This window comes from Diplotaxodon limnothrissa, linkage group LG7 (genome assembly GCF_057381915.1).
Source record: "Diplotaxodon limnothrissa isolate DT_005_m linkage group LG7, D_limnothrissa_male_GT1.1, whole genome shotgun sequence".
NCBI classification, from domain to species: Eukaryota; Metazoa; Chordata; class Actinopteri; order Cichliformes; family Cichlidae; genus Diplotaxodon; species Diplotaxodon limnothrissa.
This window is the reverse complement of record NC_140602.1, coordinates 39,257,909-39,275,128: the sequence shown is the minus strand read 5'-3', so window position 1 is coordinate 39,275,128 and position 17,220 is coordinate 39,257,909. Positions and strand designations below refer to the sequence as shown.

Below are 17,220 nucleotides of genomic sequence, written 5' to 3'. Positions count from 1 at the left end.
AGATTACATGATTGCATCACCAATCATTTATCAAGTACTGGACTATATTTGTGTTCTCCAGCAGGTCAGCTGCCTGTCAGGGTCTGTAAAATCTCTTTTCTGACAAGTTTTATTAACTAGCCAGCACAGGTTACATGAAATGTACAATCATTGTCCTTAGCAAGCCTTAAAATAATGTAAATGCAACCTGAGATGAACAATAATATGGGACATATTACACAGTGTGATTATTTTTTAAGTCAAAGATGGAGAACAATGTGTAGAAAAACTAAGTGCCCCCATGCTTCAGTAGCTTCTGAAATCACTTTTAGCAGCAATAACTTGAAGTGACTTGAAATATCCATTGTCTATATGACTTTTTCAGTCTCTCACATCATTGTGGAGGTATTTCAGTCCATGCTCCAGTTATTTCTGTTCACTGAGCTTTGCAGGCATTCGTTTGCGCACAGCTCTCTTAAGGTTCCACCACATTTCAATTACTTTAAGATCTGAGCTTTGACTGGGCACTTGCAACGCCTTGATTATTTTCTTTTTCAATCATTCTGTTGTAGATTTGTCCTTGGGATCATTAAGCTTTAGCTGTGAGACAGATGGTCTCACTCTACAGTACTTTGGTATACAGAGGAGTTTATGGGCAACAAATGGCTACAATGTGCCCAGGTCTTTTGCCTGCAAAACAAGCATTAATCATCAGTCTTCCACCACTGTGCTTGACAGTTGGTATGAGATGTTTGTGTTGACATGCTATGTACGGTGTTCTGTGCATTATGACCATTGTTCCAGAACTCTTGTGGTTTATTCAGATGCAGTTTTGCAATGTTAAGCTGTGCTGTCTTGTTCTTTTTGGAGAGAAGAGGTTTTTTCTGGCAACTTTCCAAACATGTCAGTCTTTTCCTAATTGTACTATCGTAAACTTTAACGTGTCACATGTACATTTGGCTTACAGAGACTGAGATCTAGTGCGTGGGGTTTTTGACATTTTTTTCTGAGGATTGCACAGTGTGATCTTTGGGTGAATTTGGTGGGACGTCCACTCCAGGGAAAATTGGCAACGGTCTTGAATGTTGTGAACTTTTGGATAATCTTTCACACTGCAGAATGTTGGGCTTTTTTGGTCAGCGATCCTTCCAAGATTGATTGGCAGCTATCATTGCTTTTCCAAAATCAGTGCTGATGTCTTTCCTTCTTGGCGTTGTGTCAAAAAACACTGGAATGTTTCAGACCAGCAAACAGCCAACTCTTCTGCTTCTATGTCCCAATAGATAAAACCTTAAGATTCAAATTGAATGCACTTTCTTTTTATCATATTCCTGTTCATTATTTTTCAGTATGTACATTCATTATATTGTTCTTTAGATGAAATTGTATCTATTTGTTAAATTAGAAATTTCAAGTAACCTATCCAGTATCCCATTATCCTAAACTTGTGTATGAGTGTGTGTGTGTGTCCATCTGCAGGTGCACAAGTGGTTATATGTCTCTTGCACAAGGCAACAGGCACGCCAATAAATCATTTATTATGACTTCAGGAGAAACAAAAAGAGGCAGCACCCTCCCTCCACCTAGTTTTCCTTCAGTCCTTCTCACACACACACACACACACACACACACACACACACACACACACACACACACACACACACACACACACACACACACTAACCGTAAATTACAGAGGAGCAGCAAATCATTCTCTCATACACTCCTCTGTAACTCAAACATTTAGTTAATTCTCTGTTTCGCTCTGCAAATTAAAGTGTGCGCAAAAAGGCTTTCAAATGTTGGCATGCATAATATTGTGTCATAAAATTATGTAGCATTGATGCCAATGTTTTCTGGTATAATCATCAATTATGCAGCTGGTATTTTACATGTGTGTCTGACAGTTGGTATGCATGGAGTGTTGTGGCTGCAAGGCCATCAAGGTCCAATCAATTCAATAATGTAAAGCAACACAGGGATAAAACAATACACTTGACCTATTCATAGAATAATGATGAATGATGTGTTATCAATAAATGATCACTGCAGAAACACTGTATTCAGTAAGGCACAGCTGAGGCTTCCATAAAACAAGCTTGGATTGCTATACAGAGATTATAATTTATGGGTAGAGCTGTGGGTAGAATGGCAGTTGATCCAGACCAAAAGTTAAATTGGGACCTCGAAAGTGTCTTTTTTAGCCGAGAATTTTCATAATTCATAATCTTGGAACCTTTCATATCCCCAGGGCCATAGAGACCATATTTATCAATAAAGATATTTGATAACAACTTTAATATACTGCAAAAATAAAACAGACACACCCTACTGTAACCCAGGGAAACCACATGTGCTGTTTTCCGATCCAGACTGACTCCATGCTCTTTTCCGTTTGATGTTTAGGTGGAGCTATCTGACACTACATCCCATAACATCACTGATGCCTACGCTGGGAAGGAGTACATCATCCAGGTAAAGATTTCATACTAACTAGCAAAGAAAAAAGAAGGTTAAAAAAGGTTATTTCAAGATCAGCTCAATACTTTATGTAAATATTGGGTTCAGTATTATGTACATTCTACTGAAATCGCATTAATTTTACACTTTTACTATTAATGTTGAATGTTAAGCTGTCAGACAGGAGGAAAAGAGGGAGACTTGAGAGAAGATTAATGTAGTGAAGATGATATGTAGAGGGTCAGTGTGACAGTGGGGGATAGGAATAGGTTTAGATGGAGGCAGGTCATCTGTTGTGGAGCAGCCAAAAGAAGGAGGGTTATTGTAGGGTCTTTACTTTACAATATAAAGTGCCTTGAGGCAACTGTTGTTGTGAGTTGATGCTAAATAAATAAAACTGAATCGAATACTTCTGATATCCCTGTGTTCATCAGGTGGCTGCCAAGGACACAGAGATTGGAACATGGAGTGACTGGAGTGTTGCTGTCCATGCTACACCCTGGATTGAAGAACCCGTGCCAGTTGTTTCCACAACTGAAGTGGAATTTCATACTGGTATAACGATGGCTGGTGATAAATAAATCTTTGTCAAGGAGGATGAATGCAGCACATAACCGTAAATCGTAGGGGTAGCAGGGTGACACATCATGCTAACAGTTCGCCATCTTAACTCTATTTCCTAACTCTATATTTTCAATGGCAGTTTTTCATGACACCACCCTCTAGTGGTGCAATATTGTATATAACATTACAGAACACAACAACTGGTAAGTTATAGCCCCAATTTCAGTCAGAGGGAGACTCGTTTTTATCATGCAGATCTTTCTTGGTTGGAGGCTGTTCAGTGTGTAAATGTACTTTAACAGACGTTTTCAAAATACATGAGTCATTGTTCCATGAAAAGATCAATAACAGAGGACAATGAAACATAAGGAAACCCAAAGAGAAGTCTACAAATGTGCTGGCAGCTCAGTGTGACAGTCCTTTGAGCTAATGCGCTGATGTCAGGTTGTTAATGACAACGTTGCTTGGCAGGTTTAATATTTCCCACATTCAGCAGCTTACTCTAATGAGCTACAGCACTGGCATGACTGAAAGGATAGAGGGATAAAATAAAAATAATAGCATGTAAAACATAGTGGGCTCAGTAGTATGTTAACATGTTAAGATGGCTCATGTGTAGTTGTGAAGTTAGTAGTGAACAAAGGTTAACACTAAAAGTTAAATGAGATTGTAGTCTGTTGGCTGGAGGAATCATTGTGATAGCATAATATAGTATTCCAATAACATTCTCGACATTGTTCCTCTTGCCTGTGGCTTTCACAGTAAATTTTCTGAAGCATTTAGGTATGAAATTAATTTTAGTTAATAACTTTCTTAATGATTAAACAGAGTACACTATAAGCATTTGATAGCTCTGAATTTTTATTACAGTCTAAGCTATAAGACCCATCTGCCTCGAGACAAATCGACACACATCAACCTAAGTACCTGAGCCCTTCCTTTAAAAAAAAACCAAAACCAAAAAACTGCTCTTATGTTGTCAAAAAAATGTCAACTTCTGGCAGATCATATATATTAAAAAATTCATTATGGATATTGGATTTTGTGTGTGTGTGCGTGTGTATGTGTTGACTGGACACTATACTCAGTGACTGTGACAAAAACAGTCTCTGGGAATTATTTAGTTGGCACCACTTGAGCATATAGCAAAGACAAAGGACGACTCACTTGTGAAATTAATATCTTCAAAACTTTCTGAAGACCTTCAGCAAGACACCTATTCAAGGCCCAAATACTTGTCTGTGCACCATCTTCACATCACACTGATGGAGGAAAGAAGAAATGGTTGAATGAAAAAAAGAAGCAGACAAGGATTTGGACGATTTCCATTTTAGTCTTGCAGATGTAGGGAGTATTTACTCACCAGATGAGTGTTCAGTCAGGACCCCTATAGGACATTAATTTATGTTTGGTGGTATGGTTCAGTGACACTCTCCTTATGACCTCACTGCCCTACCACAGAACACAAAAAGCATGAAGCAAAAATTAGCAGAACAAAAAATTAGAGCAGAACATGACAGCTGATATGAAATGTGGCATGAAATGTGGGGCTGGTGTGAAGGTGGGTTGCAAAGTAGCTTATATTTGTGCAGCACCTGTGGGCACACTAAAGCAGCTTAAATTGCAAGTGGGCAAATTTATCAATACCCTATATTAATGTCAAAGGACACACTATTAGTATACATCTATGTTACAGCAACAGTACTTTTAATCTTTTGAAGTTAGCAAAAACAGATCATTTTTAAATGTCATGCAGAGGAAAAACTGTATAAAACTGGAATATTACATTGTCTGTGGACCCTCTAAGCTGAAGTGGCTAGGGCAGAAATATATCCTTAGTAGGTCTACTGGCAATGTGTACATCTGCAGTATTAAATTATGCAACTTAAAAGAACATAACGTGAAAGCACTCGGGCTGAGGAAGCTTCTATTATCGATATGTTACATCTTGAAACTAACCACCAAGATCAACTTTAAACTGTGCGTACTGTATCAGACAGGCAAGCACAGACATTGATGCAGGTCTGCAAAATGTGTTAGATTATTCAATAATATGAAAATATATTACTAGCCCTAGAAAGTTTATTACAAAGCTGATAAAATATTAATTAAAAAAACAACTCACAGATTGTAGCAAAAAAATGTAAGGTTGCTATTTCCACAATTGTATGTAGTATAATATAAGTAGTATAGTATGATACTACTTCTACTATTATTAGTAGTAGTAGTAGTAGCAGTAGTAGTAGTAGTATTGGCATTACAACTATATAACTCAGTAGAAAGCGACTTAGTTCTTACAAAATATGTAGAAAAATGGACACAGCTTCCTCAAAGCGCCTCAAACTTGCATTCTTTGAATGACCAGCAGGGGGTATCTGCTTGCCAGTAAGATGTCTGGCTTTACGATTTATGATCGAATAACCCTATTGCTCACTTGATTGCAGTAACATTTTCCTGGTGAGTTTATGGTCTTAATCACTAGTTTCAATTCTTATTTAATACTGCATGATATTCATTTTCTAATTTATGGTCCCATTAAAAGGTATAAAGATGATAAAGTAGGGAGTGCTTCAAGGCAAGCCAGGTTTGACTCTGACTTCTTGCCACTCTGTGAGCATGATGGGTTCTTAGTTTCTAACTCAGATACAACCTTCTTCGTTATAACAGATTTCCAAAAACAGACAACAGCCTACATGCTACCTACATGCTTCCATGATTTAAAGAGTCACTTAAAAGTCAAGAGTTTTTGACCATATGACCATATGGTTCTTCTACAACACCTCTTTTTCATCAAGAGTAGTAAATTGATCGCTTCCCTGGGTTAAACTGCTATTTGACAAAAAAAGACTGTCCTTGAGATAACCCTCACATAATGCTGCTCCTCGTCATCTTTACATCCAGTGTAAGCAAATGAGATGTGTGATCATTAGCAAGCTGTATTATTAGACTGAACAGGCAATGATAGTAGTATTGATCATCTCAGCTAACTCTGAGGCAGAAGGCAAATAAGCATATTTCCTAAAATGTCAAACTATTCACTTAATGCTCCACATGAGGAAAGCTCTGAATTTATGATATATTAATTTAGTTTGCTGTAATTTATTACAGAGCACTCACACCAATACACTACAGAAACTTTCATTTTGTTCCCCCGAGTTTTCCAAACCATAGTGCTATAATGGTTTGGTGGATGTTGTTGCATTGTTGGGTTTATGTGTATTTATGCATTTGTATTTGTCTGTTTAAAACATTTTTAATGTGGGTTTACCATTATTTTCTTTCACTCACTTCTGAAGCCAATAATTTGACACTAATTTCTCTAAGGGGCAAAGTCTGTCTGTCTGTGCTTCTCTTTGTCTTTCTGAGAGTCTGTTAAAACGTAATGGTTTTACGGTAGAATACTGACTCCTCTTGGCAAAGAGTAGCACTGCACAATCATCGTCACATTCAGCACTAAATGAGCTCACACATACCTGGCAACACACAAACACTAATGCTGAAAGACATACTCACAACATGCAGCCTCCTCCAATACTCTGTGAGCCACAAACACATCAGCACAAACACACCCACACACACAGAGAGTCCTTCAGTTTGATAACCTGTAGTGTATACACAGACGCACACACATATAAACACTCAGTCAGTACACAGTGTATTATTCTTGGTCTCGTGGAGACGGAGAACAGGAGGTTATTGGGATTCTCCTCATGCTCCTTCTCGATCCAGCTGCCGCTTCTCTGCTTCCCTTCCCTCTCCCCTTGTCCTGCTTCTCTTCCCCTATCCTTCTCCATCTTGCCTCTAGCTCTCTTTTTTCTCTCCATTTCTTTTCCTTCCCTTCTCACTTCTCTCTTATTCTCACTCATATTAATTTCTAGCTTTTCTTTCTGGCCTTTTTCTACTTTCCTTTACAAATGTTACTCTTACTCGATCACTAATTACATTCAGATTTGGCTGTCATTCCAGCTGATCTGTGATCTGTACACTGTTCTTTGTTTGCTTGTTTGTAAAAACTGTAACAGATTATATAAATAATGAGTTATATAGTCTTTTTTTGGACATTTTTTTGTAAACTTGCATCTGTACACCATAAACACTGGATTTAAAAGCAAGCAAACAAGAGATGATTGAAGTTCAGACTTCATTTTTCTATAAAGTGCTCCCTATTCAGAGACTCAAAAGTAATTGGACTGTTCACTGAACAGGGGTTTAATGGCCAGGTTAGGTCTGTTTCCTTGTCATTTCATGATAAATCAAATGTATAATTAATATGAAGTGATGACTTTGTGAGGTTGCATTCAAATTTGGTATGCATTCTTAAAAGAATGAATGCACTGGCGAGCTCAGGATTACCAAAAAGGCCTGAAAAAACACAAAAATCAAGTGGATGATCACAGAATTCTTTCCATGGTTAAGATTTAGATATGTTAACAAAGAGGGTTTACACCAATGTGCAAACCACTGGTTACACTCAGGAACAGAGAAGCCAGATTAGGCCAGAAAATGTCTGAAAGAGCCTGCACAGTTTTGGAAAAGAAAAAAATGTATGAATAAGGAAAAAAACAGCAATGTCACGCCATGTGCCTGAATGGCTGCCAATGGAAAATGCTAGTATTTACTGATAGTGTGGCTGCTGATAGAAGTAATACGATGTAATGTCCAGGCCAAGAGACTGCTCAGATTCAGAAATGCTCAAATACTGTGGAACGGATTGTTTGGTGCTTCACAGTGCAAATGGATAATGATGCAAAACATGCTGCAAAACAAAAACAAAACAAAAAACAAAGTTGAATAGCAGTCCAGAACAGCAGAATGGGACTACTGAAGTAGAACCATGCAATGAGGCAATAAGGAAACAGAGACGATATCTGATTCCTGTCTATGATTCGTAAACACACACACACAAAATAAAATGTAGCCAAGGCCTGCTACTTTTAGCTGACCAACTTGTTAACATCTCCACACTCACCAATATTTTCTGGCTGCTCAGCCGAATAGTAAATCAACAGACTTCCTGTGACTTATTGATTGTCTTGCTCGGAGTCTTAACACGCAGTTACACATTCTCCTTTTCTTCTCCACTGTCCGTGTACCACATTTTGTGTTCTCCTTTCTAACACCCCACCCCTCCCCCCAACAACAGAGAGTCACCTATACATCATGCAAAAGTAGCTGCCAGTTGAACCTAAGTGGCTGTTCTGTTTCCCAGCATCGTCACAGAGCAGCTTTGAATCAGAAGGATAGCATGGGGGGCAGGCAAGAGACATTTAAGGATCCCATCCTCTGTGACTGGGCCATTGCTTAGCGACCACATTCCAAGAAGAGCGGATTAGCCGAGGCATTGCATCTAAGATATAAGTTGGTGCCTCACCCAGCGTGTGAGACAGAAACTGGACACTGTCTGGCACTGTATATTAGTTTGTGTATTTCATGTCTGGGGCTATTTATAAATGTATGGCTTCTGTTTCATGCCTTATAGTAGAACAGGAGTATCTATTAAAAGGCAACCAGGCTGAACCCTGCATAAATGCTTTAAGATCCTCTTCTTCTGTATACTCACTCTGAAAAGCACTACAGTTTGTGTAAACTTATAGTAAAAATTGCTAAGGTGAAGCAGAGTGTCAAAGTCAACAGATAGTGTTGCATAATCTGTTCGAAGGTGATCCCAATGTAAATATAAAAAACATATGACATAAGTTCTTTACAATAGTAGCTGCTTTGCCATTCCAAACTGTTTCGGGGATTCATAATTTAGATTCATAATTTATGCCACCTTGTTTGCCACTCTGCTGAAATGACTTCATTGACCCACAAATACAGCAGCAAGGGGGACAAAAAAGCCCAATCTAATCTCCAAAACAGAAACTCTACACTTCTGGATGATAACAGACACCACTTTCATGTGTGTATTTTGGATTAGGATATCCTAGCACCTCACACATCAACAGTATTTGCATAAACATGCAGCGTGCTTGGAGTTCGAGTCGTTCAGCAATTTTCTCATCTCATTAGCTTTTTGTCCTCCTCGTCTTTCTGCTTTTCTTAGCCTCTTCCTCCATTCTTCATCACATCACTGTCTCATCTGCTATGTTTACCTGTCCTCACCTAGCTTGTTACATCAGCATACACCCCATGACTGTATTTCCTTGTCACAGGCACATTATTTTCTGCATAATTTTTATTTCCTCTGTCACTCCAAAGCACAATGTTTTGCTCCAGGCAGGAAGTATTGCACTGAGCTGCTGAACATGTTAAATGCGTCCTACCTCCCCCCCCCCCCCCCCCCCCCCCTTCGTTTCTCTCTTGCCATTTCACACCTGGTTGCTTCCCTCTAATATCTCCCAACTCCCATCGCAGTACTATACAACAGTCATTAATTGCAAGAAGAGGGAAATCATATTCTCTCTTCGCTAAAAAAAGAATGAGTGCAAACGTTGTGCACCAGTTAATATCTACTGTGCTGCCTGCAGCTGTAGCAGAGGTCCCGTTTTCTAAAGCATTAAACTGTGATATTTTTATTTGTCGAGCAATGAAAAACCGAAGCACTAAAAAATGCCTAAGCACATAGTGATTTTCAGCATATTTATGTTTGCCACAAGATGTTAAGTGCCTCTCTCACTCTCGTACGCTTGAGCGTAATTGGATTAGCTGAAAATATACAAGAGTATCATAACTTTTTAATGTTTCCGTAATTGAATATACACTTTTTGCACTCACCAGACTGTACAAGTCAGTAGATCTTTTAAGAAAATTGCGTGCCGATTGTATTAAAATTCACTTGCTTCTGCTACTAAGCTGCTGAGACCTTTTTTTCTATCTGTCTTTCTCTTTTTTTTCTTTTTTTTTAATCTTTACTGATTTGTTATTCTGAAATGTGAAGCCATGCAAAGTATTAGTCAAGCCCTGGTGCAGTCAAAAGAGTTTTTGTGAATCCAGTTGTTCTACGGCTTTGTATTACAGTTGGGTATAAATGGATAGATTTTCTAGCTGTGCAATTGACTATTATCAGCAATATATTAACTACCTTATTGCACATTTCCTTTATTTTTCACTCTTTCTATCCACCTCATGCTGTATTCCCCGCCTGCTTTACCTCGGGGTTTTTTACCTTGCCGTCTGTTTCCGTTCCAGTTTCTCCATATTTCATCTATATACTTTGTTCCCCGTCCTTTCTTTGCCCCGTTTCCCTGCGGCTTTAGCATGGAGGGGATTTTTTTTTTTATTCCAGCTCACTTCATAACTGCCTTGACAAGTTCTATATTGATTGCTTGTGCAGATTACAATTGATTTTGCTCTTCACTGTATTTTCCTTTCTGCTTGGTTCTTCCTGGTGTGATGAGCACTTTTCAGCATCCATTCATCAGCATGTCATTTTTTTATGTTTTTCACACATAGGGACAGAAGTATTGTGCACTGTGTTAGCCCAATAAAATTAATAAATAAACACACAGAGAAATGATAAAACTCACCAAGGATTGCAATTGTTAATTAAAATATGTTCCTAAGGTTTATTGTGTCTTCTGATAAATTTTCTACAGAGACTAAGACCTCCCCCATGCCATGCTCCAACGCACCACAGAAGGCTGAACCTCCAGTGGGAGGAGCTGCCACGGTCATCACATTTTTCTCCCGTTTGCTGTTAGGAATGCTGCTGCTGCTGCTTATGTGGTGAGCGACAACACCCGGATACACACACACATACACATACACATATATACACATCACTTATGTATATACATATACATAGATACACCATGTAGACTCCTTAGTCTACATGATCCAGTTTTCAAATTGATTAGTAACTCAATTGCTCACTCATGTATTGGCAGGTCGATGCATGTCTGTTTATGTGTTTATATGACATATATTTATATGTTCTGTTTACATGAGCATGTTTAATGGACCAGGAGCTGTAACATCTGGGTAGTTAACTCTTTAAATCCTGTTGAAATAGTAACGGTAAAGGTTTAGATTTCTTATTCTTCTTTTGCCTTGAGGCGACTGTTGTTGTGATTTGGCACTATATAAATAAAACTGAATTGAATTGAACTGAATTTTGGCTGCCCTGTTTAGGGGTTACCACAGCAGATAATCTCCCTATCCATAGTACTTTTTTGTCACACCAACCCTCAGCTTGTCCTGCTTCACTACATCCATGAATGTTTGCTATAGTCTTCCTCATCTTCTCCCACCTGGCCGTTCCATAGTCAACATTCTTTCTCCAGTATATCCACTATCGCTCCTCTACACATGTCCAAATCATCTCATCCTTGTTTTTCTAACTTTGGCTCCAAACGGCTCGACCTGAGCAGTCCTTCTGATGAACTCATATTTTATCTAAATGCTAAAAAATAAATATATACAATCTAAAATTAATGAAACCATGCGTAGAAGTTGTATTTTTTCTTTTTACTTTAATCAAAAGATTAGCGACAGCTTTATACCAATAACACTTTAACAAAAATACATTAAACATGGACGCTTCTCCAGCTGAACACCCGCTGCAAGTGGAATGGTTGAATACAATTAAGGCACTTTCATGCCAGTTCCCCTCCCATGCAGCCTGTATGTGCAGGTCCAAATGGGAATTTGTTCTAATTTGTTTTAGAGTTACAAGCACACTCCATTTCAAAAGATGTCAACATTTCCATGTCAACAGATACACACCAAAGGATTAATAACTCTATAACAACAAAGGGAAGCAGAAAGGGTGACAGACAAATTAGACGACACAATTAGAAAATACTCTGGAAATATGTAGAGAATTATTGCAAATTATAGGAAATTATTATCAGTACGATTATATAGTATTGTGTAAGAGTCTTAAACAACTTAATTCCTATAGGAATTGGAAGCTGGTGATGCAATTCATTGAAATGTGCAAACACACATGAAAATACAAAATATATAAGGAAACAAAAGTTTGTACAATTGTAACGAACATTTCAAGTTGCTTTATTCTTTAACAAAGCTTGAGTTCCTTTAGGCAATGTTTCTTCTAATTTCTTTAAGTAGTTTTGAAGTAGTCTAGTTCTTCAGGCTCCTTGAATGACATTTAAAGCTCTTCTTTTGATGTTGGCTACAAATTAGGTAATAAAAAGTGCTTTGAGCACTTATGTAATGCTTTTCTACTCCAACTAAGTACCATCCCATTTATCAGGTCTGAGCTCTGGGAAGGCCAATCAATGACTGATAGTTTTCAGTTATGAATTGTTCTATCCACGTATGCCAGTATTGATGGATCAACTGAAGTGTCTGATTCATCTGTCAGATCCTGTGTCAGGTCTTTACTTGAATGTTTCCTATTAGTTAAAGACATGACTTTCACACACTGTTCATATGGTCTAGGTAGCTTTTTAGGGCTGCCAAGTCTCTTGCACTCAACTTGTCAAGTTTTCTCACATTTCTTAAGGATGCACTACACACCTTGTGAGGATATATCAAGTTTTCAGCTAATAGCTCTTTGGGAATCACTTTGTTGGTGCAGAAACATTATTTTATGCCTTTAAAACTGTTATTATAACAGCCCATAACTATATTTTTTATTAACTCAACTAAACTAACAAACTAACAAATTTCCCACATGTGGGACAAATACAGGTTATCTTATCTTAAAGAATTAGGAACAGGTTTTATGGTTTTATGACAGGCAGCTTTACTGCTAGTAACAAAAGACCTAATGGTACAATTTAAAGTTGGTTCTTTACTAAGTTGTCTGGAGACACAACATTGGTTCATCCGTATTAGGTACCTTTTTATGCTTGAATGGTTCATAGATTAGTGTTAAGTGTGGAAAAAAAACCCCTCTGAAAATGACATTGGCTGCTTTTTTCACTCATTCTCATTCCAATCCTTGTATCAGACTAAAAATAAGGGGGAAAGCACCCATGTCCAAAGAAAAATTTGAAAAGAGCTTCAGAAAGCCTGGAGAACAATTTTGTGAGTGTTTTGTTTTGTTTATTGTGAAGAAATGAGGGCTGGCTCAAGTCATATAGTTTGAGTCCCAACATCTTTGGTTTCTTACACAAAAGCTGTTAGAAGCCCCTTATTATGTTTTAGATGGTTGAGTTGATGGCAGCTCAACGAAAGTGCAGTCTTGTGCAGTGTTTAAAAAATGAAAAGCAGCTCATAACATTACGAGCTGATGCTGTTACTGCTATTAAGGATTAATCCCTTATGTTACATTATATCATAACTTACTAAGGAAATTAACTCATTACTGTTCCAACTAATAGCTTAATTGACTTTGGGAGTGATAGGTCTATAGTATAAACCTATTTGCTGGAACGTTAAGGACAATCTGCTACACAGCAAAAAGCAAGACTCAAGGCACCAAAGTTCTCTGGTTACTCATGCATGAGGGAGACCTGGCTGGAGCCAAGCGTCGTTCCACCACTTGACCTCTGTCAGACTCTCAGCCAGGCTCCCCATAGCACTCCTTTTATTGTAGTTACATGAATATGCATAGGGTCATTAACATATAGCATCTTACATAGGTAAGTCCAGCAGTTCATCTAAACAGAAAAGCACTTAGACTAGAACAGACGTAGCTACGTTAATCCTACCATAAAACAATTAAGACAAGATGCGACCTCTTCCCATGCTCCCAGGATGTAGGTGTGCATTCTAGTGGAATACACACCAAGCCTCTGTAGCCTGTTAAAGATCACACAACTTATCACTACACAATTGATTATACACCTCTAAGAATATATGGTTAAATGTTTCCTAATACAAATGACAATAATAAAATCTAAACCCAACAGGGAGCATTATTCTTTTCCTTGCCACAAGCATTATGGAGATGTGTTTAGCATCCAAGTGCTTTTACAGACACTACAGGGAGTGCAGAATTATTAGGCAAATGAGTATTTTGTCCACATCATCCTCTTCATGCATGTTGTCTTACTCCAAGCTGTATAGGCTCGAAAGCCTACTACCAATTAAGCATATTAGGTGATGTGCATCTCTGTAATGAGAAGGGGTGTGGTCTAATGACATCAACACCCTATATCAGGTGTGCATAATTATTAGGCAACGTCCTTTCCTTTGGCAAAATGGGTCAAAAGAAGGACTTGACAGGCTCAGAAAAGTCAAAAATAGTGAGATATCTTGCAGAGGGATGCAACGGTCTCAAAATTGCAAAGCTTCTGAAGCGTGATCATCGAACAATCAAGCGTTTCATTCAAAATAGTCAACAGGGTCGCAAGAAGCGTGTGGAAAAACCAAGGCGCCAAATAACTGCCCATGAACTGAGAAAAGTCAAGCGTGCAGCTGCCAAGATGCCACTTGCCACCAGTTTGGCCATATTTCAGAGCTGCAACATCACTGGAGTGCCCAAAAGCACAAGGTGTGCAATACTCAGAGACATGGCCAAGGTAAGAAAGGCTGAAAGACGACCACCACTGAACAAGACACACAAGCTGAAACGTCAAGACTGGGCCAAGAAATATCTCAAGACTGGTTTTTCTAAGGTTTTATGGACTGATGAAATGAGAGTGAGTCTTGATGGGCCAGATGGATGGGCCCGTGGCTGGATTGGTAAAGGGCAGAGAGCTCCAGTCCGACTCAGACGCCAGCAAGGTGGAGGTGGAGTACTGGTTTGGGCTGGTATCATCAAAGATGAGCTTGTGGGGCCTTTTCGGGTTGAGGATGGAGTCAAGCTCAACTCCCAGTCCTACTGCCAGTTTCTGGAAGACACCTTCAAGCAGTGGTACAGGAAGAAGTCTGCATCCTTCAAGAAAAACATGATTTTCATGCAGGACAATGCTCCATCACACGCGTCCAAGTACTCCACAGCGTGGCTGGCAAGAAAGGGTATAAAAGAAGAAAAACTAATGACATGGCCACCTTGTTCACCTGATCTGAACCCCATTGAGAACCTGTGGTCCATCATCAAATGTGAGATTTACAAGGAGGGAAAACAGTACACCTCTCTGAACAGTGTCTGGGAGGCTGTGGTTGCTGCTGCACGCAATGTTGATGGTGAACAGATCAAAACACTGACAGAATCCATGGATGGCAGGCTTTTGAGTGTCCTTGCAAAGAAAGGTGGCTATATTGGTCGCTGATTTGTTTTTGTTTTTGAATGTCAGAAATGTATATTTGTGAATGTGGAGATGTTATATTGGTTTCACTGGTAAAAATAAATAATTGAAATGGGTATATATTTGTTTTTTGTTAAGTTGCCTAATAATTATGCACAGTAATAGTCACCTGCACACACAGATATCCCCCTAAAATAGCTAAAACTAAAAACAAACTAAAAACTACTTCCAAAAACATTCAGCTTTGATATTAATGAGTTTTTTGGGTTCATTGAGAACATGGTTGTTGTTCAATAATAAAATTATTCCTCAAAAATACAACTTGCCTAATAATTCTGCACTCCCTGTAGTTATGACCCAATGCCTAATACACATGTCACTGTGATGTTGTTTTTGCCCATTTTACCCACTGATTTTAAATGTGTAATAACTTCACACAACGCAAAAAGAGAAAAACTGTCCTCTTTTGCCATCCTGCCAGTTGAGCCACATATGCACAACAGGATTGGAGAAGTCACACTAGTGTGCAGCTACCTGCCAAGAATTAGAAGAGAAACACAAACAAATGTGTAGGGGATTTGCATTTTTTGCAAACAGAGTTATGGCTAAGTCAAAAAAAAGTCCCACTGAACCAAATATAAAGGCCAAAAAAGCAAACAAATTAAGAATGACATATAAGAGAAAGGCAAGAAGACAGATCATTCATATTTTGATGCAGTGCAGCTTGACGAAGCTAATTTGTGTTCCTCTTTCTGCAGATGTGAATGTCTTATTGCTGAAGGCTGATGTGAAGTAGGAGGACAAAGAAGAAGAAGGAGGAGGCTGGTATTTTTTCCTGTTTTGCACATGTTTCAAGGATACAGTGCATTGATCATTTCGGTCCATCACACAGTTACTCACCAAAATTATTCAGACATTAGACAACGATAATGCGACTCAGCATTTTTGGAATATTTGATTTGCTGACAAAAAAACCCAAGAAAAATCTACAGAGGAACTTTGGAAGATTGTCATCGGTATCATCACCAACAGCAACTGCAGCGACCTGAGAGGCAAACACCAAAACAAGATTATTGTCTTACATTACCCCCTGGTGGATTTGATGAGCCACTTTAAACTGATTTGTCTCAGTTGGGTTTTAGAGGCTCCTCTTCGGCAACAGAATCAAGGCCACAGCTGACATCTCTTTTGACCTTTTTTTCTTCTTTTTTGTACTCACTCTCTTCTTAAGTCGCAGTGCAGTGCAGTACACACACACACAGACACACACTGATATAGGGCACGTGTATTTGTGTGTATACTTACAGCCCCTTATACAGCTTAATCATCATGCCAAAGACTCCACTACACCCCCAGCAAAGTGGTTCCCACCCAAGTCATTGAGCTTCCTGAAGCCTGTGCCTGTCTTCATCATGGGATGAAACCCCCAGAAAGTTGGGCGTGCGCACGTGTATGCGTGACATCTAATGGATGCTGAAACCCATTACAGGAATCAAACTGGGGACAAAGCCCTGCAGCCCATGTTTGTGTCAACCCGCCAGTTAACAAAGAAGTCACAAATTTATTCAGTCAGACTCTGAGTCTGCACATCTCCAACAACTGACAGAGCAGAGTGTTGTTTGTTGTTTTTTCTTTTTGTTTGTTTTTGTTTTTGTTTTTTCAACAAGAGGACTAACACTTTGGAGAAGTCAATAACCATAGTCTGGCTTATTTACAGTTAGCTTTACATAGAGCTTTGAGAAACCGGCAAGGACGACCTGAACTGTAAAAAAAAACAAACCTAAAAGACAACAAAAAAACCAACAAAAAATAAATGAAATAAAGTGGATTTGAGACTGAACCATTCTTTCCCCACCGTTGTTTTTTATTTTGGGGTTGACTTTGTATTGATGGCAGCCAAGCTGGTTACTGGAACTCTGATACAAGCTATGTTGGTTTTCCATTCTGCTCTGTGCTGTAAAATACAGTAACACAAATCAGTTTGCTGTCTGACTTCTGACGCCTTTACAAACATTAGAAATGTCTTTTTGCAGTTTACATTTCAATAGCCAATATCAGTTACCAGTTAATATTATGTTATTCACAGGAATCTTGAAGTGTTTATTGTATTTTTTATGAACAAATAATAAAAAGACGCATATAGGAGTTTAGTTTTTTTTTCTCCAGACAT

At 38.6% G+C, this 17,220-nt stretch overlaps 1 protein-coding gene across 2 annotated transcripts in view; it reads left to right on the top strand.

Annotated features, from left to right (window-relative positions):
- cntfr (ciliary neurotrophic factor receptor) overlaps positions 1-17,220 on the top strand; it is a 233,937-nt gene extending 216,717 nt beyond the window's left edge. For both annotated transcript variants that reach the window (XM_085359687.1, XM_085359688.1), the window contains 4 exons: positions 2,386-2,454; positions 2,874-2,994; positions 10,542-10,671; positions 15,809-17,220. In XM_085359687.1, the coding sequence (XP_085215813.1) occupies positions 2,386-2,454; positions 2,874-2,994; positions 10,542-10,671; position 15,809 (321 nt within the window). In that variant the 3' untranslated portion in view covers positions 15,810-17,220. The remainder of the gene's footprint in view (positions 1-2,385; positions 2,455-2,873; positions 2,995-10,541; positions 10,672-15,808) is intronic.